Raw genomic sequence first — 26,911 nt, forward strand, 5'->3', positions numbered from 1 at the left:
TCTAGCTATGTCCGTCTGTCTTTCTGTCTGTTGAAAACGCGATAGGGCCCAAACGAAAGCTAGCTGGCTCAAATTTTCCACAACTACTCTGTGTTGGTATTGAAAATGGGCAATATCGGTCCATGATTTCACCTAGTTCGCATACAAATGTCCCCCGGAATACTAATTGAGCAGTCATAAATATGTTGATTATGCGGTAATCCTAATAAAATTTTACTCAAATTAGTCCTAAGTACTCCGAAATTCTACTGTAAAGTGGTCGCCATATAAGGGCCTCCTCAGAAAATTACATGAACATTCATAATTGCCTTATAATAATTAATATCGTGATTAAATTCAACATAAAGATGTTCAATATGAACCTAAATCTTTCTACCAACTTTTGTAAGGATAAGGCCATAATTCACTCTTACTTGTTAAAATTATTAAAATTATTGGAAAAAAATAATTGTTTAAATTGACCTCGTATATACAAATACACAGTATCAGCATTTGAATTAAAGAAAATATTCAGCAAACAGTAATAAAGAAAAGAAATGAAGCAATTTTCATTTTCTAGCCAACCAACCGTATAAACAAACAAATTTTGCGCTAAATAATTTGACAATTACTCACATCTTTACTCTGGGGATAAAAACCAACAACATAAAAAAATATGAATACATACTACAAAATGGATGGCTGGAAAGGACAAAGTGTGGGAGTCAAGGAAGACATATACAATTGAGTGGGTAGTAGCTATACTAAAATGGTGGTAGGAGCAGAACTGGAGACGAAATACGAAGACCTTTAGTTTAACGAGGGGTAAAAAACAAATTAAATCATTTAGATTGTGATAGTGATCCTTTTAAGTAAAGTGTAAGTAACGATTTGGGGGAAACGGCAACAAGAAAAATAAAACAACTAAAGCAAAAACAATTTTACACATATATTCATACATACACACACTCACATTTAAAACTACAACAAAATTTGCAAGAGATATAGAGCAGGATTGTAGTGGGGAGAGTTATTAACAGGCAGAGTAACCAAGAGACTTGTCTGAAAGGAAATGGAGTGCTAAGGATTTTATTAACAAAACAACAAAAACAAAACACACACATAAAAAAAGAAGGAGGTTTAACCACAAAAAACCAGGAGAAGTTAAAGCTAATGGAGCTGGAACATTAAATTGATGATTTTCAGAATTGACAAGAACCAAATTAAAACAAAAACAAAGACAACTAACAATAAAATCACTCAAACTTTACGTTTAAGCCAAAGAGGAGGAGCCATTTTAAATTAATAAAAACATGAGATCCAGAGAGTCTTTAAAGAAACAACGGTAAAATACAAAATTCTTTTACAAAAACTAATTGGAAAAACAACCCCCATAATTGTTTTCTCTATCTCACTCTCATTCTCTGAGCACGAACTTAGAGTGTTTTAATGCTCTCACTCATAAAGGGATGCTGTGTGAGAATTAATTTTCATCATTTATTTTTCTGGTTTCTTTTTTGCTCAGTCTACACTTGTACTCTAGTGATGAATACATGTGTGATTTTCAAATAAGATTTATCTGACAGAACAAAAAAATAATAAAATAAAAACAAGGGAGTACAAATGAAATCAGAGTCACTTTTAAAATCAGAACAACCCTTAGATGTGATTAGTTTTAAACAGGATTATCACCCGCTATGAACAAACGGATGTCAAGTATAAAACAGTCGATTGGTTGACTTTAAAGTGATAACAACTTGGGAAAACCAAAACAAGGATAACATTTTGAAATAAATACAAAAAAATATAAATCAAAAACTCGCTTAAATTGTTTAATGTAAAAGAAAATGTTTGGAAATAATAAACAAACTAAATAAAATTCTTAACAAAGTTCGAAAATAATGAGAGATATAAAAAAAATCATTACAAAACTAACAAAATATATTGAAAATAAGTAAAGTGTAAAAATTTCAAATAATATATTGTATTAATAAGTGGAACAAGATACTAAAAATCATTTGAAAATTACTCAAAAATTAATAAAGATAAAGAAAACTGTGAACTCGTGCAATCTTAAAAAATATTTTAAAACGAATATTTCTTATAAAAGAAGTTTTTTTTAAATTTAATTGCTTAAACAAATCCAATTTATAAAAATGGTGATGTTACAATCACCTAACAAAACCACGGATAACAACTCGCCCTCTTTAAACGCCTCCCAAATGAGTCCCAACTCCAATCCCGATTCACCCAAATCAAACACTTCTCCAGAAGTTAATAAATCGAATGCCAATGAAAATAATACCTCTAACACTGACATACACTCGCCAACGGCTAAAATACCCAAATTCATTATTACACCACAAAACAATTCAAATCTTGGTAATAACAACAACAACAACATAAACAATAACAATGTTGCTCCGAAAGCGAATGAGGAAGGCTTGAGGTATTCCATGGAACGTCTCAAACAATTAACGGAACAACATCAACAAAGACTTTCACCAAATACTGAAGAACTGGAAAGTGAATCACAGAAAAATTTTGACAGAAGATCACCACAGCGCAAACTTATGGAATTACCACCGGTACGTCATTTAGCTAGACCGGAACCAATGCAACATCCACATGCGGCTTTGCTGCAACAACATCCACATCTCTTGCAAAATCCTCAATTTTTGGCAGCAGCAGCCCAGGCACAACATCAGCATCAACAGCAGCAGCAACATCAACAAACTCTACACCATCATCATCACCAACATCCAGCATTTCATCAACATTTACCGACGGCTGCCGCGGCGGCTGCGGCATTTCATTTAAGGGGTCCCCTAAGTACGGCCGCCTCAACAACCTTAACACTACCATCGCCAGCTAACTCCCCGCTATCACCACCAACATCACCTAATCACAACATACCACAACAGCAGCAGACAACAATCCAAATGCCACATTCCGAACTACAACAACAACAGCCAACGCATCTCCTAACAGCTCCATCAACAAATCCCTCACTACAACTGTCAACAAATTCCTTACAACCCTCATCATCATCATCACTGTTGCTGAACACACATGGTACTGCAGCTCCAACACATCTAGTCAATGGTCAAATATCAATACCTCCACCCCTTAGTGCTACGCATCTCACATTAAGCCCTTCCTCCTCATCGACCACAATTTCATCCACATCATCAACACAACATGATATAGATTTGGAAAAATTGAAATTGGTTGCTCAAGCCCAAGCGGTCGTTGCACGTTCATCTGCTGGGGTAACGTTAAATGGTCAAGCCCCACCTCGACCGGATTTAAGTGATTATGGATTTAGAATACAATTGGGTGGTTTGGCCGCAGCTGCTGCAGCGGCTGCTGCCACATCAAGACAAATTGCCGCCGCCAACTATGCTCGCAGTGATACCAGTGAAGAGCTTAATGTGGACGGTAATGATGAGGAGAGCAATGATGGATCTCAGGGCACACCGTCGGTAAGTGTGAGAATATTAGAATATACAGATCAAAAATGGCTTAATTACATTCGCAAAATTTTTGGTTTTCTAAAAACGTTTAATATAAACAATTTCTGCTTGTCCCAATTAAAATTTCATAATCACTACAAAAAAAACTCGTATTATGCTAATTTTTAAAGCAAACGATTATCTCGAATTAACTAAATGAATATTAACTTACCGAATGATGTTGATGATAAAACTTTTGAGGGTTAATGATCTGTAAATAAAAAAATGTATGTATTTTTTAGATCAAGTAAAATAATTTTGTCACAGCGTTACATTGGAAATATACATAAAAGGTGTTAAAGAGTAGAGTATATTACAAATATGTCTTACAATTTTCAGAAAAGATTCTAAAACTCCATTATTGAAAGGCGGTAAATATTAATGAAAGCCTTTAGTCCATGATACCCTTCACCATGAGTGGTAAAGGTACACACAGTTACTAAATTATACGTACGATTTACTTTTTGGACCTTTTTTAAAAATATAAGGCCTAACTCATTCATATAAGTATGTCATTCCGTTCGTAATTTTTAAGTTTTTCATTTGCGAACATTATAGATATTCCAGTCGATATCGCCATGTTCATTTGTTGAAATCAACTTTCCGATGCCTTCATATAAAAATAATTGATACATTTATATATCGTATGTAGTCCTGGTTCGATTGCTATTTAAAATCGGGAAATTCGGCCCACAAATTATTGAGATATAAAACTACGAACACTCCGATTTATTTTACCTATATGTAGATTTCTAAGTCATGTACATATACAGTATGGATATCAAATGAATCAAATTTGCAAGATGTTTCCAACGAAATATGTATATAACGCCATAGAAATTCGGACCTTCAAAGTCCGGAAAAAAATATTTTTCTCCCAAATCTTTTTTTACCAAAAATGAATTATCAACCAAAACAACGTTAAGACACTTTAAAATTCAAAATTCAAATTTTGTTTAACAAATGCAGATAATTTAATTTTTGCTCTTTAAGATATAATTAAGAATTGGGGGTTGTAGGCCTAGGTGAGGACATTCTAAAACCGTTTTCAAAGATTTGAAACACCCACAAAATGTTGAGTTATTTTGAAAAAACAGTTTTAGGGTAGGTCGTAGTACTTTAGTACCTCTAACTTACACATTTTTAGACCAATTTCAAACTTTTAAACAAATATGGATAGTCAAATTTAACTTTCATCTTATGTACGCATACAATATATGTTCCAAGAAATTGTTTAAGTTATTATAAAAAGTTTAATTTTTTTTTTTAATTTTTTCGTAATTTTTCAAATTCAAGAATAGATATTTTAATTTTTTTTTGCACATTATTTTAAAGACAATATAGACAAAAACGAGATATTACTTATTAAAAATTTTAATTTAAAATCGGTTAATATTTGCAAAAGTTATTAAACTTTTTCGAAAAAAGTTCGGAAAAATTTACCTTGTATATTAAAAATTTTACAAATATTTTTTTCTTATAGTTTTTTGTTTTTTTTTATTCATATGCGCTGGGGGAGAAAACACTGAAAAAGGTATTAATGAAAAGTTGAATAACTTTTACTGTTTTATTAAGACCTAAATTTTCTTTATACAATGATATAAATTTGTATAAGCTTTCATATCAAAATAAGCAATGAAAAGCGACTAAAATCAAAAAAGTTGCTACATTTGTTTAGATATTCTTAACAAAAACAATATTTATAACTTACAAATTTATCAATAAATGCATATCATTTTGAAGCGTAGTCAGTTTTTAAAAATTGGAAAAAAACTGACTGAGTTATAGGTCAATAAGTTGACGAACATCACTGAAAACGGTTTTTTCTGAATTTGAGGGTGTTTCTGACCTATAACCCATGCTAGGTCGTTTTCCAATTTTTTTCTATCGTAGCACCTTGTTATTATTGTTTGAAGTTTCGGTATAAAACAAACCTTTGTTTGCGATTACGTCCACATGGGCCTTTATTATTAAGTATAAAACCTGATACATATTTAATTTCTCTTTTGTAAATTTTTTCAGTGTGAAAACCATAGAGCGGAAACTAGAAAAAAACTCAAACAAAAGTATTACTCAAAATAATCACAAATACGAGAGTTGTTTTTGTTTTCATATAGTTTTTTCTACTAATACATTCTCACCACTTAGGTTTCTGACAATTGAGTTAGGTCTTTGACAGGAGAGTTTCCGCTCTATGTCTATTCTCTATGGTGAAAATCACTCACAAAAAGAACTCGGGCATGGTATATTGAAGGTAGGCAAACATAAGTTTTTAGGAATTTCTACATAGGTTAGGCAAATTCTCTGCGAGTTGTTAAGTTTTCCCTAATTAATTTGTCACCTAAAAAACATAAACATAACATGTCTATTATACATCAATGGATAGAGGATTTTGTCTACTTTTAAAAAATATATATAACGTTTGACAAATTAATAATTTATGGAATACTATAGATACAAATTTTTCAAATTGAAGTTAAATTTTGATTTATCCATATTTTTTAATGAAATTTTACAGTTATATAGATTTTTCTATTGAAAATTAAAATCTAAAAACTAAATTTGAAATTTATAATCGCAATTCCCAAAAATTTTTTGAAAAATTCCAAAAATCGGATTTTTTAGTTTTTTGGCTATGATATCCATACCAGGAGCGTGTTTATTGGAACCCTTTACAAAATAAATAAGAACATATTTGACCATCTAAAATGGGTTACTGTATTTCGATACCGACTATGCGATTTTAGAATTTGAATTTTACATAAAAAAGGCGTTTTTGGATGGACCTAGTCCCCTCCGTATAAACAATTTTCAAATTTGTTTTCATTTAAAATAATTAGTGTAAGGTTGGATTTTAATAAAGTGTAAGTACCTAATACATGTTCTTAGAATTTTTTTAGATAACTTAAAAAGAATAAAAGTACTTTTTTCCAAAAAAAATAGCAAAAAAACGCATTTTTTAAATTAAAATCCATATAACTTTGAAGTCAGTGACGACTTTTAAACAGATTTTTTTTGTTTAAAATATACATTTATATGTTAGTCCAACCAAATAAAAACGCTGTTATCAAAAAACTGGAGTAAGGTGCGTAAAAATGCGTAATTGATAGCCACGACGAGGAGATTCTATATATGTAATTTTTTTGAAATCGGAACACAGACGAAGAAATAGGATCGTTTTAAAAATTGAACAAAAAATTCAACTTTGGGGAACCCTGACCGCAACCATGATGGGCCCATGCGTTCAAAATTCAAAACTTAAATTCGACAATCTTTGCGCATGTCAAATTTCATTCAAATCGGACTAAGGGCTTAGAAGTTACACACTTATTTAAATTTTTTGCACATTTCAAAGCGTTTAAATGAGTATCCTTAATGTATTTCTTATCTACTCCTAAAATTATTGTTACATACACTTTTAACGTTAAAATCTTGAGTTAGTCAATGGTCTATATAGATAGACAAACTTCAATTTGCAATGTTCCTTTCAATAGCCATTCTTTAGGAATTGGTTGAGAATTTTCAAAGTTACTATTGTTATTCTTGTTTGCAAACTCCGAAGTAAACTCACTGCTTTGACAAAGGTGATTTCTGAATTACAACAGTAAATCTATAGAGAATTTTAACATTCACGTCAATTAATAAATTCGAACAACTTTTCAATCCTTTCTTAGGTCTGCCCCGTTGATTTAACCCGTTCCGTGCCAAATTCCAATGTGACATCAACCACCACATCGCCAACCTCAACCACCTCCTCGACAACAACAACCAGTGATAAAGAGACAACAAAACGTTTGGCATTTTCGGTTGAAAATATATTAGATCCCAATAAGTTCACCGGAAAAAACTTGCAGCAACATTACAACAATCAAAGATGGAGTTGTAGTGGCAGCAGTAACTACGATCGGGATGAGGAAATGCACGATGATGAGCACAGTGAAGATATGTCAGGTAAGAGAAGCTAAATATTTCTTAAAATATCTATTTATTTTAGATTATAATCTTAATAAATAACTGAAGATAAAATTTTAGAACTTAAATTGTCAAAAATGTATCCATACAAAACTTTTCAGCTTATAATCCGTGCATTTGTTTTACTATACTGTACAGATTTTAATTGATATTTTTTGCCAAATACCTTTATATTTTTGTGTTATTTACTATTTCCAATATTTTCCAATTTTTTTTCTATTTTCTACAACTGCATGTAAACGCAATTACAGTTTTGGGCATCACATAGATTGAGAGAAAAAATAACCAAAGTATTAAAATTTAGCATAGGAAGAAAAAAATATTTCAATCAATTTCTATTTGGTTTTAAAACAACACGAAATAAAATCAAATCAGAAATACATATTCAAATACAAATACTAATAGAAACGAATCAAAATAAAATTTATGTATATTTGGGGGGTAAGAACGGTACATTTTTAGGAATTGAGTAGAAAAAAACAAACCTATAGAATATATAGTCTGTCTACATCTCTTCATCTGTGTAAGGATGAGATTCCATCTTTTATGAATTTCAAAAACTAGAAAACATTTAGTCAGCCCTAACCAGCCCGACCGTCAGTCAGCAATTCAATCATCCATCCATCTATCCATTCTTTCGTCCATGCATCCATTTACTTTATGTATTTGTAGGATGGATACAAAAAAATATATAAAAAATATTTGCTATTGGAGTGTATATGTAGGTTTTTAATATATTTTTATGTGTATTTGTTTGTTGAATGAATGTGTTGTATGGACTTCAGTTATAACATTCCATAGTAGATTTAGTTTTAAAATTCGTAGTTGCATTTGTATAGCAGATTGTAGTTTTATGGTTAGTTTTTTTTTCATTTCTTTGTTAAATACTCTCATTTCATTTATAGATTTTTATAAATCTATGAGTTGTAGCATGATTTAAATTAAAATCTTTTAACAAAATATTGAACTGAATAAGTAAGAAAATCGTTATTGCTTTGTTTGTTGAATTTCTATTAGGAATTCTGAGTAATAAGTAGTTATGTTTGTATGGAAGTTATGTAAGTCTTCTATTTGCTTACAAAATTAAACATTATAACTACTCGGCAGAGGAATATATTTTTCTGTTCAGTAATAACATTTTCATTTGGAAAATTAATACCTACTAGGGTATTCAATTAATCGGGTTTCTGGTTTAATCGGTTAATCGAGCAAATAATTAATCGAGGTTTAGATTTATTCGGTTAATAATCGCTTAATTCAAAATCATTCGATTAACCGAATAATTTCTATTTTAATTTTAAACTGAAAATACAACAACGAATTTTGTGTACAAAAACATAAAAAACAGCAAATAAGGTATTTGAGATCATTTTTGTAAACATATCGCCTATTTGCTGCGACAACGTCATAACTCAAAATCCGTATGTTTTGAACTGAGCAATACATAATATGCACCGTTCTATAATATTTCATATAGTTTTATCAGTTTTCAAAAAAAGTATGAGAGTGTTTTTTTGTTGTAAACATCAAAATAAAAATTCATGTTTTCTCGTATATTTGATAAGTTAAAAATTGGAATAAATACAGATTAGAAAGATATTAACATCTACTATTTATATTTCTGAAATCGCATGATTTGTTGAAAATTTATTTAAGAAATAGTAAAATGTCATAAAACATTCAAAGACATTATTCTCGAAACGACTTTTATGAATTATGACGTTGCTGCAGCAAATGAGCAATGTGTGAGTTTTTTTTAGGGTTTTAGTGAGATCTTCTGAAATAATCTTTTATAAAAAGGATATAATTTAAACGATTTTTTTCTTTAGGTTTAATAAAACTTTTCTTGGAAAAAACTCTCTCGCTGATTATATATGTTGGAGAAATCAAAAGCATGATAAAGAATATTCCTTTTTGGATTGTTTTACATTTTGATTAATTTAATAGTTTCGTTTAGTTATGATAAAAGACTCATTTCATAAAAAAGTTTTGTCTATACATGTAAATACAAACAAGGTTTCAAAGACATGTAAATTAAATATGTCAGTTGTTATACATACATACTCACTCACTAATCATGTTTATTGGATGTTCAAAAAAAAAAATATCTAATTTTAATTTGAAATTTGTATTTGAATTGAAAGGGAAAAATAAATACAAACAATTTTTTAAAGTGCAAAAAAAGGAATTTCGGTTAATCGGTTAATCGACACAAATTAATCGGTTTATTTGTTATTTGAAAATCGACAATTTTAAATTATTCGAACAGTTAACCGTCCAAAATTAATAGGTTAACCGATTAATGGTTAATCGATTGAATACCCTAATATCTACCCAGCAAAAACTTTACTTGCGAATATGCTGAAAAATAAGTGGAATTTGACGATTAGACTACTTATTATTCTACTGGAAAAAGTACTTATTTTTGTTCGCGATGTCCCAAAACTAAGCTGTTTTTATGTATCCTACAATAAAGCGATTAATGTAGGTCTTAGACACGACTCGAATCCCCGTACATAAACTATTTTTATTTGTTAATATACCGCCCTACTCACTTGTTAACACTTGTTAAGCATTAGCAACTGTTTTTCACACAGAAAGAAAAATCAACATATTTTACATTTTTATACCCTTCAGTACGTTGTCAGTACGTTTGTAATTTCTACATTTTTCATTTCCGACCCTTTAAAGTATATATATTCTGGAGCGGAGTCGATTAAGCCATGTCCGTCTGTCTGTCTGTTGAAATCAATTTTCTGAAGACCCCAGATATCTTCGGGATCCAAATCTTCAATAATTCTGTCAGACATGCTTTCGAGAAATTTGCTATTTAAAATCGGCAAAATCGGTCCACAAATGGCTGAGATATGAGCAAAAAACCAGGACAACCTCGATTTTTGACCTATTTTTGACCTATATCTGGATTACTAAGTTATTAATATAGACAATATGGATATCTAATGATATATATTTCAAAGATCTTTGCAATGACGTATATAAAACCATAGTAAGTTGGACCTACAATGGGTTACAATCGGAAAAATATTTTTTAACCCGATTTTTTTTTCACCAAATTTTTTTTTTCTCTAAATATTAGAAAAAATGGAAAAAACAATTTTTAAATTTAAAAAAAAAAAATTTAAAAGACAATTCGAAAATTTTTTTTTCCAAAAAATGAAAAAAACTGCAAAAAAAAAAAAATTGTTTACCTAAAAATATTTTGGTGAAGGGTATATAAGATTCGACACAGCCGAATATAGCTCTCTTACTTGTTTAAATTACATATATTCTAATTTAATAAGAAATAATTACTTAATTAAATATATAATCCGGGGGTTGGCTATAAAATAATGAATAATGTATCACGAAGTAGTTAAAATGTAGTTACATTGAAAATTGTAAGTTTTTGATATAGACATATTTGGTGAATTCACAAGGTCTCTTATCAGTCATATGCCGACTCTTATGCATTCGGTGCAGGTCTCTGCTGATTGGTTACGATAACAAAATAAACATTGCAATCAGGTAGTATTATTTAAGAATATTTTTTGCTTAAAAAACAATAAAAACCATTGTGAAACATTAGTATATTATGAAAATATGACATGATAAGAGGTGAACTGATCAATTGTTATGATATTAAGACCTCTTTTAAAAAGTGTACAAAAATGGTAAACATTTTGTCAACTATGCTACCATTCTTTCCAAAATGTGTGCACTTTAGTCAGCTAGTCTTACTGTTCAGAAAACTCTTAACTATGCCGAACGCATTTTACAAATAGATACGATTTTTAAACCCCCTGGGACCGGCCGAATGCCGGCTGTATAGAAAACTTTTTTAGGTGAAACTAAAAACCAAGCTACACCTGAAATAGGACCAATTAAATCATGTACATCTAATCAAATATTGTGCCACTTTCAAATCACTATGTCGTGAATCCGTAATTTCTAACTGTCTGATATAATTGACAAAACATTTTACATATCGTCACCTAAAATGCAAAATAACGTAACATCATTTCAAAAATGTTTAAAGTGATGGGCAAAAAACCATTAAAATATTAAAAGTATCTATGATATAAACATAATTTCTCCCATTTGATCATTAAACAGAATGAAACAACACATTTCCAAATTAAAATGTTGCTTTTTTTATTGTTACCTTATTTTGCATTTTAGGTGACAATATGCATAGCAAAGGAGTATTCGTATCAATGTTTAAAAGGCGAACCTCACAGAAGCCAGCGGCGGCTGTGTGGTCTCAAAGTTGGGCACCTCAGATATGCACAATTTATAAACGTTTACAAATTATATCCTTTATAATATTTTTAAGTCCTCGATTAGGTCGATAAAATACCTTGGACCAGTTCATCCACAGTATCGGTTGTTGGTTAAAGGTATTTTCAGACTACAATACTGAATATTAATACTTGACAAAAACTCATGCATCATAACATAATTTCATCGTCTAAACATAAATTGTATTAGATTTTCAAATAGTGCAAATGATTTTTTTCAATTCAAAAGCAATAAATACTAAAATCATATTAAAAAATGTTTCAAAGCAATATCATTTAGCGAGTCCAAAAATAATCGATTTTGAATTTGAAAATTGAGAAAATGTTAAATTTTCGTATTTTGGCCAATCACTGACCTTGAAGAATTGAAAAAAAGGTCGATCAGCAATTATACAATAATCTTTTTTTTTTGGATGTCATTAGCAGTACAGTGTAAAAATGTGATTCTGCCACGCCCTTCAGACCGAAAATAAAAAATCTGACTATACAGTGTTACCCCCTGGACTATTCAGTTCAGCCGTTTTTGAGTTCATTCGGATCATACATACAAACATTAATTTTTATATATATATATGGGGCATTTCATGTCAAGTGAACCAACTTTTGAAATCGATGTCTTCCGATCGGGATGAAATTTGCACCAAGGTTAGCTCTATTGGATAGTAACTCAGACACAATTTTTCAACAACATCGGTCGAGAACTCTCTGAGTTATAGGGGGTAAAATTTTGACAATTTGGTCAAACAGGGGTTTTTTCTTATCCATGTAACTTATTACCTATTGTTCTTAGCAAAATGTGTCCCAAATAGTATAGATAGCTATTTCTTCGATCTTTCGAAAAAAAATATTTAAAAAAAAAAATAAAAAATTTTTAATATTTTTTTTCCGAAATCAAAAACTTTTTTGACTTTTTTTTAAAATACGCTATTTTTTTTATTTTTTTTTTTTCTTAAAATAAAGTTTAGATATTTTCCTTGAACACCTACTTGGTCGCTTAGTGGGATGCGAGTGGGATATCTATCAAAATAAATATTTTGTAACTCAAAACATAAAATTTTTGAAATAAAATTTGACATATACAGTGGTGGCCACCAATTTAAGACAAATACTTGAATTTTTTTCATCAACTAAATTTTAAGTGCGATAGAGCCAAAATAAAAGGACCTCTAAGGGTATGAAATTTATTATTAATGTTTCTAGTTTCTGAAAAATGTTTGGAAAAATCGGTAAAACATATATGGACAAAGATATGTGGAAATACGTTGACCCACCTCAGCGAACATCCGTTGTTAATAACATGATATGACCGAAACTAATGGAACTAATAATACGAAATTTGGTCCGAATATTTTATAGTAATAAAATTATAATGATATAAATGTGAGAAAATAAGTTTATTTAAAAAAAAATTTTTTGGTCAAGTTGTAGAAAAATTTTATGTGTTCGTGGTGAATATGTATGAATTGACACAGTCGAATAAAACACACTTGTGTGTTAAAACAGTCCTCATGCATACATATTTGTGGAAATATTTGAAAAAATAATTGACAATCACGTGGAATTTTGCAAACAATTTTTGTCTTAAATTCCTGGCCACCACTGTATGTATAATAGAAAGATTTTTTAAACTTGTGTTATCTTTTCGACGATACAAAATACAAGTATTTCCGGTCAGTAACATGATCAGAACATACGTGAAGATAAATAATTTATTCACTTGAAATTCTGCACTCATAAATCGGCAAATTGGAAACTGAACTTAAATGTTTACATATCTAACAATACTGTTTTATTTGACTCGAAACAAAGACTCCATCTTCCAACAAACAATCAACCCTAATATAATACAGCTAGCCATAATTAGGATCCACCAACTGCGTACAATAGAATAGCATCAATGTACAGCAAAATTTACGCTATTGTTTGTGCTAATAAAACACAATTATCTTCGTCAATGGCGGGCTTAAGTAAACACAGTCAATGATACACTAAACGTACTCAAACACATAAACGCAGACAGATACACAGTAATGTGTAAACATGAAAATAGGCACTTAAATACTACAGACCGGAAACACTCTCCTACATTATGAAATACACACACACACTAAAACAATGGAGAGAGTAACTGTGTGAGTATAATTATAATTACCAAATCCATAAATTGGCGTTAAGTATACGCCATAGTGAACCTGAATAATAAAACAAAATATTGATGTTGTGTACTTGGCTGTAATCACATGAGTTTGTATGTATTACCCAGCAGTTAAGCAAGTAGTCAATGTATCCCTTAAAGAAAGTAATTGTCAGAAATGTCTTATCACTAGGCAGAGAGTGCAGAGCGAAGACAGCTATAGGACAGTCTAATTGAAATCAAAAACGGTCAATTGACCCCCTGCTTAGGACATGTACGTGTTAAAATAACTAGTCACGTAGCTATTGAAGTAACTAGTACTCACCCTAAATGATGGGTAAAATCACTAGTTCGGGACTGTCTCCTAGAACTGCTGGGTATTTATGTACACAAGCATTTATATATGTATGTGTATATGTTTACGTATTATGATTGGGAGAGTGTAAAGTACCGAGTGTTTTGGTTTTAAGTGCAATTTGTTTTTATGCCTGTAAGTATGTTTTTTTTTTACACTGTAGTTGAGTTTTACAGAAAAATGTTAAACAAAGTTGAAATGATAATCGATTTTAGGTTTTTCAAACACAATCTCACAACAATAGGACAATTATTCTTTCATTGTATTGTTAGCTTTTCCAGCTGCACAAGCTTAGAAACATAAACTAATTTCTGCATTAGGAGCTTATAATAAAAAAAAGAAACAACAGCAGCACCAAGCACACATTGGTGTATAGTTATTTTACATTAATTAGTAAAGACTGTTAATTAGTACAACATTTATGTTAAGTTGAGAGGGTATAAGGGAAGAAAACCTATTAATTTCAATGGTATTGTAGGTTGCCAGGCTGTTTTATGTATGACATTTTCCTATACCCCTTCAATATTGTTTTAATTTTTAGCTCATGCGCTGTGGATTTTATGCTTAAATGACGTTAAAACGATAAATTACATTTTATTGTGTTTTTAAGGTGTTAAATGCTTATATGATGATGGTCTTTCATAATTAGTAGTTGGGGGGTCAGTTGCCATTGTTATTGTTGCACCAATTTTTGGATTTATAATGTTTTTGTCTTCCATATTTTGTGGTATAAAAGGAATGGAGTGTTCGAAACAATTTGTGTGGTATGGTGGAGTTAAACAAACAATCACTATTGTTTAGCATAAGATATTGAGTTTGTCTGTCTAATGGCTATTGTTTTCGTGATAATAATGGTATGAATAATATATACATTCAGTTTTGTTATATGATTTGGTGTTAATTGTTAAACACATGATAAAATATTATAGTGAACTGTGAATAATTATCATTGATAACTAAAGTAAATAGTTATTAAAATTTGAGGGGAATGGGTACCGTTATTTAATGGATTTTAAATTAAAAAATATGTTGTATTATTAGTCATTTATAAATCTTGAGGTAATAAATCCAGAGCAGAGGTATGTGCACATCAGTGATGGGATTCAAAAATGTTTAATTAACCCCAGTTTAAAATATGTCAAAATTAAATTAATAGTGCCAAAATCACTCAGAAAATAAAAAAAAGTATTTGGAAAAATTCACTATATTTTGAATGAAAGTATGTAAAGGAAATATGTAAATAGGAAATATATATATTCTCCACAAAAACCGAAAAAAACAAACAATTGAAAAAAATGTCAAGTACTATCTTTTTGAAATATACCTTATTTGCTTTTAATATTTGCAGGGTAATTTCGAATGCCCTTAATCTAAATGACTATCTCAAAATTCTTGAAAACTATATTCCAACAATCTCAAATAAATTTATATTTCTGGATTAACTCTACTCTAACTCTACTTTTCAAAACTCGCAATAATTCTTTACGAGATAATTAATAACAAACTAATTCACTGTTTAATTAGCCGTATACAAGTCAATAAACCACTGACTGTTAACACAGTTAATAGGCTGTATTATAGCTAACAATTAATGTATTTTTTATCATAACCAACAAAAATGGCATCTTTAAATTACTTTTATACAACTTATAAGTATAATTACATACAATGTATAATACTCTACAAAATTAAACGTTTTTAAACTAATATTTACTTTTAGTATAACAAAATTTTAACTAGAATAATTGTAAAAGTACATTTTGAAGTTTCGTCCTTTTTGCCATAAAATCGCAAAACCTGCCATAAGCTGCAAACAATATGCAATGAAAAAGTCTTCCAAACGTATCAAATTGAGGCTGAAAGTTGAAAATTGAATAATTCATTTACTAAAGAATTAGTTACTCATTTTAAAACCCGAATTAATGAACAACGTAAAAAAGTTCTTAATACGTTTATAATTGGTCAATTTACAAGGTCTCTTATCATGTCATATTGTCATAATGTCCTAATATTTCACAATGGTTTTTATTGTTTTTCAAGCAAAAAAATGTCGAGTCGAGATATATTAGGACATTATGACAATATGACTGATAAGAGACCTTGTGAATTGACCAATTGTATTTGAATTCAGAATCATGTCCGACTAGCCCAAATTTTTTCAAGCTTAGCTCCAAAACGGAAACTAAAGGTTTTGCTAGTCAATTGTTTTGTAGATTGTTCGGGAGCTAATCTGATCAGAATATTTCTGATGAAAATTAAATGATGGACTTTGTTTTCGAATGTTTTTTAACATTATCAATACTTGAATTGTTAACTTTAACGTTATTTTTGGTTTTTCTTTAACAATAAAATATTACAAAACCGACATCAAAACTTCATTCTTAACTTTTTAAAAAAAATAATTCGATTAATTTTAAACGTGTGATCGAATTATTCGAAAAAGTTAAAATTAAAGTTGTATTTGGTTCAACAATTATTTACGTAAGACAACCGATGACTTTAAAATTCATAAAAAAAAATTAAAAAAAAATGTAAACTGTAGAAAAAAGTGTTAGAAATACGACACTATGTAATTTATAGTTATAAAAAATGTTTATACTTATGCTGAATAAAAATTTTTCGTAACGATATAGAACATTATAGTGGATGTATCGAAAATCCAATCTCCATTACATGCAGTGTTATTCTACATCTAAAATAACAAAGACACATGCTTATCAATACTCATATCATCTCCACCCACCCCACCTCCATTAACAAAAAACATATAGTATAATAAACTTTTAAAAAATTGCCAACAATTTAAATTTGATTCCGAAATATCATACCATACAACCAACCATCTACATCCAACCTCCTATTTTTATACTCGTATATACAACAACCACAAATAAAATCATACAACAACGAAACACATAAAAGTAAACTTTACAGAGTTCTGGCAGAAATTCGTAGACGTACATTTATGTGTTGGCAAAGTCATAAACTTAATTATAAAATCAGAGAGTGTTAATTACCGGTACCATCATAAACTTTTATATAATAACCAAAAGTATAATGGCGACAGCAGCAAGCCCAACAGCAACCAAAAGGAAAGCTTTACGCAAGACAGCTTTTGCATCTGAAACGGGAGGGGCGGCTGAGAAGATTCATATAACAGTTATTTTATGCTGTTGCTGTCGCCGTTGTTGTTATTATTTATGCTGGTAATTTTAATATGGCGTCAATTATTATGGTGTTTCATAAAATGAATGGCCCCCGCGGGAGTATTTGAGGTTTTGGGATTTTTGATAACATGCTAAATAATTGATGACATTAAAGTCGTGTTAATATAAAAACTAATAGCAATAAAAGTTTTTTAATGAAGTCTTGGAAGGTTTTAGTAAGTAATAAGGAAATATGGTTTATATGAGTAGCTAAAAAACAGTTGTCTGGTTTTAGGAAAATTTGCTAGTACTATTAATTGCATATATAAAGTATTGAAGCTAATTCAACAGTTATTGTTACAACTTAGGAGATCGCGGAAAGTATGAAACTTTTTCTGTGAAAGTACCAAAGTCTTTATTTGTTAAGATATACATTTCTAGGCGAACATGTACTAAACTATCTATCTGAATTATTGGGAACGAGACCAGAATGAGCCAGTTTGGATCAAGTACTTATTTCACTAGCCTAACACTTGCTGCTAAATAGTTAGTTTAGAAAGAAGATCTTAAACATTTCGTATGTATGTTGGTTTATTTTCGATATCGCGATTTAAAAATTTGTTTGTTTACAATCAATTTATTTTATATCCAACATAATTTAAAAACATAATTGCAAAGCTTATTTTAATAAACATAAAAGCTTTTGTTTCTAAATGAATCTTGATAAATATTTACTTGAGAAATATTTAGCATAATTTTAGGAGTACACTGCAAAAAATTGATGAATATGTTTTAGGATTTATAACAAAAGTATACCTATTTAGTTTCTGTGCAGCCATATTTAATATTTTCTATTATGTTTATCCACTATTTTTTTGTAGTTCCCATTCTATATACTACTTCTAGTACTCCTGGTATGTTTTACTCTGATCCCCTGTTTTTTCAACGTCTGGTTGTTGATGTTAGTCAAGTTTTTTTTTTTCTATTTAAACATAAACCACCCCCTCATTCCAGCTTGTTGTTGCTGAAAAATATCCCCATTTTGTGTTTAAATGGCGCCATATATAAGTATTTTTACTCCGCATATATTTTGTCATGTTGTTTTTGTTTCCTTTCTGTATTTGCGTTTTGTTGTTGCAGCCACTTGTAATTTTATTGCTGTAAGCAACCCCTAGTTTTTGTTGTGTTGTGTGGCAGTAATGATGAGTTCGTTGTACGTTTATTGTATGATGTTGTTGATGCTGCTTCTGGAGTTTTCCCCCAGAATTTCTTTTAAACTTTTACGTTGTTATTTTTCTTTAGCATGCAACAGCAAATCATCTTTTATGCATAACTTTTTTTTATTATATTTATTGTTCTTTAGTTTTTTTATTCATGAAGGGAAAAATGAAAATTTTAAAATCTATCCAAAATGGTTTATATAGTAGCCAGACGTAAGGGTTTTTAATAAGAGTTCAAATGAATTTTGCTGTAGGTATTAAGAAAATGTATTTTTTTGGTTTAAAGTGTCATTTTTACAGCGAAGAATTATATAAATAGTCATATCATAAGTTGTGTTACAAGTATGATTGCCTACTGTAAGACATGCTCCTATCATACACGCGTGATCTTTACAGTTCTTAATAAGTGATATTTATACTTTATATTTGGTTTGCGTTATTTACAATCACGGAATAGGGGGATATTAAAAAAACCAGGCGACTGCTAGGTGTTACACTTAATTTTGTGTATCATGCTGATAAATTGTCTGAAAACACTGGTAGAGTGGTGGACCGTCCAAGATATTGTCCTCAGCTCAGCATCCGAACTCCCAGAGATATTAAAACTGTGTAGAACCGAATAAATTTACATGGAAAGCAGTAAATAATATGGCAGGTAATTTATATACATAATCAGAAAGGCCAGCAAAAATTAAAAGCACTGCTTCTTCAGTATGCAAGTACCGTCTATAGGAGAATTCCGTTTACAAATGAGAAAATTTCATAGTGAAGGAGTTTATCAACACCCTACTTTACTCGTCACCCAAATTTGGAATACCTAAAGCTTGTCCTTATACAGGTAGTGGATTTGGCGCGTAAATAGAAGGATAGCTTGTAAGACTTCGGTAGTGTTGGAAGGTGAACGGCGGTCATATCTAATAACCTCAGTTTTTTATATTCTCAAATATTATTGTATAAAAATTACGATTTTATCACGAAGTATGATTACTAATTGTATAAAACCACTTAAGAAATAAATAATTTGTAAACGTTTCTTTATACCACCTTTAACTTAACGATAGCTTCCTGTTTTACTATCCATTGAGTTCTATACGATACACATGTGCGTATAAAAATCAATTTAACCTGTCAATTGTGGTTTTACTCACACACAAATGAATTGGCCGCCACCATAAATAGAAAAAACCCTTTTGAAATGAATCCATTACATGATACTCCGTGTTCTTTGTATGCAACATGCTAACAAACATAAACGATTTAAAACACCCAATTAACCGAACGCATCAACAGCAAAATATCCAAATGGTCAAGGTTGTTCTAACATGAATTTCAACGTTACGCTATTTAAACGCAAAAAATCTCAGACAGACTGGCAGACTGTCAGACGCATACAGTCTGATAGATCATGGCTGCAAAATGCAACAATAACAAACACTACACAGAGAAAACAGATTCGTAGTAGCAACCGAAGTTGTTGCCAATCGAATGATTCGGTTGCACACATAGAATTTTTCGGTTCTATCAACAGAAAGTCAGTTGATAAAGAAGAATTTCGGTTGAAGCAACCAAACAGTTGTTACCCCATCTAAAATTTTTTAGCCACAACTATGAAATTCGGTCACTAAAGTAGAATCATTCGATTGACAACAAATTCGGTTGCTATCACGAATCTGTTTTCTCTGTGTACGACTCAAATATCGTTAACAAAAACAAACGCGAAAAAGCAACTATGTATGTGCATACAAACAACAATTAGAGTAAACGTGATAATGGTGGGTCAAATCCCCTTCATCCTCATCATCAACATGAAACGCCAACACCAAAATCCAAGTTTCAAATAAACATATCGATTGTCTGGTCTCACACTAATCGCGCTGCACCCTACGCTCCATTCATATGTTTTTGTTGGTTAACATTTAACTGGTGCAAATAAGGGTGTTTGTGATGGAGTTGAACGTGTGTGCGTGTGTTTAGCATTTGGATTAGTGTTTGTATTCCTGTTTGTATTTTGGCGGTACATTTGGCGTTTATTTTTATTGAGAGGTGCTCAAATTCATTGAAACTTTTTCATTGTGTGTGTTTTTGTACCATTTCCTTCGGTTTGTTTGGTTGAGTTGTCACGCAGTCCGTTTTGACCACAAAATCAAATTAAATGTGGTTGCAAATTAGTACTGTTTATCGTTTTAAATTGAGTGTCACTGGTACTGATACTTGTGCAGAGATGCAATGGGATTGGAAAAGTGGAATGATTAAAATTTATTTGCGAAATTGGTTTTTTTAACCGTACTGAGCAGGAAATGAATCAGTAGCAAAAATATGTGAAAAGATGGGGTTAAAACGTGTCAGCTATCGGTTGAATTCTCATATGCTTTCTCATGAAAATTCTATCTATCAGCTAGACGTGTTTTATAACTTATGTTTTGAGATATGGGATAACCAGTTCTACAAATATTTGTAATTTTCAGGATAATTAATTCAATAAATATAATTTCTACTCGTTTTACGTATTCAATTATGGTCATCGTTAAAGTCTTCCAAAATCAATTGTTGTGCGAAAACATATCGATGATGTTAGGGTTCTAGTACCTCGAGATCATGAAGTTAAGAAATGCTGGGCATAAGTTATATGTGTATACATTTAAAACTGCAGGAATCACAAAGATTGTTTCACTTTAGATACCATTTAGATAATATGACAATCGTTTAAGAAACCAGGGGGTCGATTCTGGTTCTGTGAAACGGTGAAATGAAAAGTTTTTTCATATTTTCATAGAGTTTCTGATTCTCGCTTAGTGAAAAAATTATAAATAAATTCATATGTTGTCATATGAAAAGAAAAAGTTGAATAAAACAAATTGAAGAACTGGAATCGCAATTTGTGTAATTGTGAAATGAAAATATGAAAAGTTCTTATGAAAACGAAAATTAAAAGTTTTTTTTCATTTCACCGTTTTACAGAACCAGAATCGAACTTCAATCATGAAACAAGCATTAAGACTGAATGATTTGAAACAGCTCGTAAGGATTACAGTGCAATTGAAGAATGTTTTGATATACTGTTGGAAAACAATGACTCAATATTGCAATTGATATTGGAATATTGTTCTTTGACTTATCGTGATATTGAGACATTAATGAGCATAAGTCAGGTTGTATACAGGCTACTTTTGCTATCGATCGAAGAGGCTTGTTTCTTTTAGTCCAAAATTATCACATATGAGACATTATTATATATATGTATCTGTGATCATGTGCATGAAAGTAAATAGCAGTCAACTAATTGAACTTTTAAAATGATCCAAATGCATCAAAAGATGATCGAAGTACATCAGCGAAATCAACCAGTGATTCTCAACCATAAATACCATGAGATAACTTAAACTAGTTATTTTTTAGTACTGTAGATCATCAGTGGTTTGTTAGAAGACTTTAGAGGTGAAGGGAGAGCAACAGTCAAGAACAAATCATTATCAATCATGACAAATACGAGACAACTCACACAAGTGACTTGAACTCACAAGCCTACAGACTTGATTTCACATCCAATGACTTATTTTTACTCCAGTACATCAACAATACAAACAGCATATTGTGGTCTGGTTATTTATTAACTTATAGTTACACTTTCTTTTAAAATAATCTGTCTGTATAACATTAGGTTAGACATTGTGAAAATAGGGGTACGTTCGTTAAGTTCAACAAATTCCCCAAACGGTGTGTAACATAGACATGAGGTATGTCGCTGTATATGTTTGCATAACTGTCTACATAAAATGACTGCAGGTTGTTGTTGATGATAATGTTATTGTTGTTATTGTTAAACGTACATGTTCTTTTAAACAGACATCCATTACAAAAGTAAACTTATTTATAAATGTTGTTTGTTTTAACAACCGCCATTATACGCCATACTTGAACAAACAAATCATCAACATCACATACAGACACATGTGCATGTACAGACATGCTCTCATGTAAATAAAATCAGAAATACATACACAAACAGATAATGATAAAAACATACACTTACACATCAACGTAACAAAATGCTTTTTAAAGCTTCACTTAATTCACAGTTAATGGCAGACAGACCTAGCGGGTAAACTGGCCAGGGTTTCATTTTGTAGGCCTTTTAAAATACTCTTTTACATATTCTAAAAGATTTGATACTCATCTTTTAGAATATGTAAAAAATGTAATTACAAAAGTCAAGAAAACCTTTATTCAAAATTAAACATGAATGGTTTTGGAAAAAGCTTTGCTTCAGCAAACCTTCAATTAGGCATAACTTGTGGGCCTACGTTACAGACCTTCAATGGAAGGTGGACTTCTATCAGCCATATTATAAGTAGCGAGTTAGCAAGGCCTTGCTCCCAAAGGCACGCCTTTTAAAATCGAAACGATTTCGCAATGTGGTTAAGTGGCCTTTATAATGTCCTTTAATGCATCTTGTTCCCGTTGGGGAACTTCAACTAGTAAGAGTACTAATATTCTGCCACTACTACTAATTTAATATAGAGAAAATTTAAAAGAAAAACTTCTATCCATGCACTGTCATATATTTACGTGTGTTTGTAGGTACTTGTTCTGGTAATGTTGTGTTTATTGGCAGGCTGTGTCGGTCAATAAATGTTCAATATTAAATGAAGCATTGATGTTAATTTACTGATTAATTACCGCAATGTTTACCAAACGAAAGGGAGCGAAATAGCGAGAGTACACGCGAATGAGCCAGTGATTGTTTAATGAGTGCATGAGAGACACTTGATGAGGTGTATGTGTCTGTGTGCAGTGTTAAGTGGAAATGATTAAAAAATACCAACAACAACAATAACGGTAAAATTGAGTGCAATGGTTTAGGTGTAATTAAAATAGCTGATTATTTGCCTACTTTTAGGCTATAATGTAGACAATTACTCACGTATGTATCTAAACAAATTAGCTGTTAGAGCAACAAACTGATTTAAAATAGAGAAAAATAAAATGGGGTTTTAGGATAGCATTTAACAATTTGTTTAAAACAAAATTGAACTGAAGAAAAATACAAATTAAAAAATTCACAAATCCTTATAAAAACTAGAGAATTCTATCAACTCTATAATAATTTAATTACATTTTTAATAAGTATCATTAAGGTTAGTTTAACATGTATTGGCCCTTATAAATATTTTATTAATTACCTTTTACGCAACCTTAACCTTTTTTTAAGCTCCTTTAAATTATTAAACAATAATTAAAAGCATTTTATTTCTTACCAAAGAAGAAAACATCCTTAAATCTTTGATTCCCTGGTATTAACAACTTGTTCTTAAACATGTTTTCAAGAGCCTTAAAAGTTCCCAAAACAAAAAAAAAATATTCGTTTACTTACATTTTCCAACAGAAAACGGTTAGAGAAAAGTTTACTTGTTAACAAATTAACTACACAACAAAACAATTTAGTTGCCACAAGCTACCGGAGTCTGTTTAAACTTTAAAGTAACAGGGTTATTTTACTCCCATATTACTAGAAATAGGGTTAGGTAGATAAAGTTGTATAATGCTGCTGCCTTAATTTAACAAGCATTATAAAGCGTTAAAAATGCACTCAAGCATTAAGAGAAAAAATTGTGACAAGCTTGACAATAATGTTGGAGATTTCAGCAAAATAAATTGGAATCAAATCGTCTACATAAAGTTGAGGCCATAGAGAAACAGATTTACATTTATTTGTTTGTATTTTAAAAAAGGACAACATTAAGATACTTTGAAAATACACAAACACATTCACTTACTTATAATTTTTTACCAAAATGTCAACCCTTTTCAAAATGTAAATCAAAAATGCAAAAATTGTTTGCAAGGGGAAATAAAACGTTAAGGAGTGTATTTGAAAATAAGGAAGAAATAATCCTAAATTAAGTGTACAAGCTGAATATGTTGGGGTTGTTGTCAAAGTCTACTTTTAATAGAGTTTTATGTCGTATGTAAGAAAATTTCCAAAGTTTTTTGGTTGATTTTGGAAGTGTGAACAAGATTGAAAAATTATTGGTTTAATCAGTAATTAATATTTTTTGATTACTTTATTAAACATTATAAAGTTTTTTATAATAACTTTCATATAATAATAATAATTTATTTTCGGTCAAAAATATATGTACATATGTATATGAAGAAAGTATTGATGATTTAACGGGAACTGATAATTATTTCAAGATGTTACTCGTGTGGAAATTGAGAATTTCTTTCTAATTTGTATACATGTTTCCATCAAAAATATTAGGTTTCATAATTAGCCGATCACTCAAAAATTGGTCCAAAATAAATAATGAAACGCATTGTCGCTGTAATTTAAAATACCAGTAGAGCAATATAAAAATCAAGGAATTATGCATTACAAATGCCACACAGTACTGATGCTTGGTTAAAGTGGTAGCTTGTCAAGTAAAGATGATAGAACTACGTTTGGATAAGTCAGAAATTACTAGATCCAACCTGTGGCAATGAGGATTCCAATAAGGTCACTGGATAACTCTGATAGGTTAGCGAACATAAAATTGCTCACGAAATTATCGATCATGGCGAATAAAAAGGGTTTGTATGTTTATTGTAGTAAAATAATTTAGAGTATCATTCAGGAATTGAAACAGGAGGCAATGCTCTCTGTAAATGAATTTTTTAAAACTTATTCTCATATTAAATGCTTGTAAAGATTTCATTAAATCATAGTAATTTTTGGAATAACTTCACTTTAATTTCAACTTAAAATCAATTTATCAATTTACGGAAAATTAAATTAAATATTAAAATAAAATCTATTACAAGTACATACTTATATATTGCAATGCAATAGAAAACGTAATTGATTGTCCTAGACGAGTTAAGAAATCAAAATAAATCAAAACAGCAGTACACTTCATAATCATTTTAATTGAATATGTATAAAAATAGATAAAAACAACAATAACAAACACCCACTAAAAACATGATCTAAGACAACAGAATTTTTTTCCAATTAATTTTTCCAAACGAGAAAAATATTGATTGAATTCTGTTTTTTTTTTTGCCTTGCTTTATTATTTTATACCGGTGACAGCAATGACATGTGTAGCTATTGGTATAATGGTTTTTGTTTTCTTTTTGCTTTATGACGACACTGATGATGATGAGAAGGCGTTGGAGGCAAGTGAAATGAAAGTGATTGATTTCAATTTGCAAAAACAAAATTGAAATCGTTTAAGGGTTTTTTTGTATTATGTTTTATAACATTCGCAAGTGGTCATCATATGGTTGAGTATGCTGGGAGGTCAGCTACAACTTTATTACGCAAAATAAAAATTGTACTCTCTCCATTTTCCTTCACCCTACCCATGATTGATGACAATTTTGTTGGCAAGGAATTAAATCTGTTTATTGCTGGCTGAATAAATGCTAATTTGTTTTATTTTATTTTTGTCATTTAATTTTATCTCTTATTATTCTGCGCTAATAAACAACCAACTTATCTTTGATGTTTTTTTTTCTCTCATTTTAGCCCATGACCTTAATGACATGGATCATGATGACATGTGTGACGATGGCATGAGTGATATTGATGATCATGGTAGCGAAACCGATTCAAAAAAGGGTGGTAATGGTGAGGGCAAGTCACAGAATGGTAGTGGTGGTGGCTCCAAGCCACGTAGAGCCCGCACTGCATTTACCTATGAACAGCTGGTGTCATTGGAGAATAAATTTAAGACCACACGTTATTTAAGTGTGTGCGAAAGACTGAATTTGGCCATAAGCTTGTCATTAACAGAGACTCAGGTAAGAATCATAAGAAACTCTAGAAAACTTGGAGTAATTTTTTACAAATAAATATTTAAATCCATGAAAATAAGCATAAAGCTAAAATTATTTAATACATATTACATATTTTTGGTTAATTTAATAAATAACATCAATATTTTTTCTTTTTATTTAATTTTAGGTTAAAATTTGGTTTCAAAATCGTCGCACCAAATGGAAGAAACAAAATCCTGGCATGGATGTCAACAGTCCCACCATACCACCACCACCCTCAGGCGGTTCATTTGGACCCGGAGCCTATGCCAGCAGTCTGCTGTACTCGCACACAATGCCATATCCACCATATGGTCCATATTTCCATCCCTTGGGTGCCGCACATCATCTAAGTCATTCGCATTCATAAAATTGTAAGATGCAACAGAAATTGTTGCAAATAATGGAAATGCGTAAATATCGCACGCAAACCAAAGAATAAATACCAAAACAAAAATCCAAAATAAAATAAAGTAAAATGTGATGATA

The 26,911-nt window shown here is 30.5% G+C and overlaps 1 protein-coding gene across 1 annotated transcript; it reads left to right on the top strand.

Annotated features, from left to right (window-relative positions):
* Positions 1–2,135: 2,135 nt before the first annotated feature.
* On the top strand, positions 2,136–26,911 carry slou (slouch). Its single transcript, XM_065505643.1, has 4 exons — positions 2,136–3,464; positions 7,169–7,445; positions 26,133–26,407; positions 26,571–26,911. The coding sequence occupies exons 1-4, from the start codon at positions 2,136–2,138 to the stop codon at positions 26,790–26,792; spliced, it is 2,103 nt and encodes a 700-aa protein (XP_065361715.1). The 3' UTR covers positions 26,793–26,911.

The sequence above is a fragment of the Calliphora vicina genome, chromosome 1 (genome assembly GCF_958450345.1).
Source record: "Calliphora vicina chromosome 1, idCalVici1.1, whole genome shotgun sequence".
NCBI classification, from domain to species: Eukaryota; Metazoa; Arthropoda; class Insecta; order Diptera; family Calliphoridae; genus Calliphora; species Calliphora vicina.

Excerpts from the sequence above, each read along its gene's own strand:
- slou (XM_065505643.1), top strand. The coding sequence starts at position 2,136 with ATGGTGATGTTACAATCACCTAACAAAACCACGGATAACAACTCGCCC. Across the intron at positions 7,446-26,132 it reads GCACAGTGAAGATATGTCAG|CCCATGACCTTAATGACATG; the intron begins GTAAGAGAAGCT and ends CTCTCATTTTAG. Across the intron at positions 26,408-26,570 it reads TGTCATTAACAGAGACTCAG|GTTAAAATTTGGTTTCAAAA; the intron begins GTAAGAATCATA and ends ATTTAATTTTAG.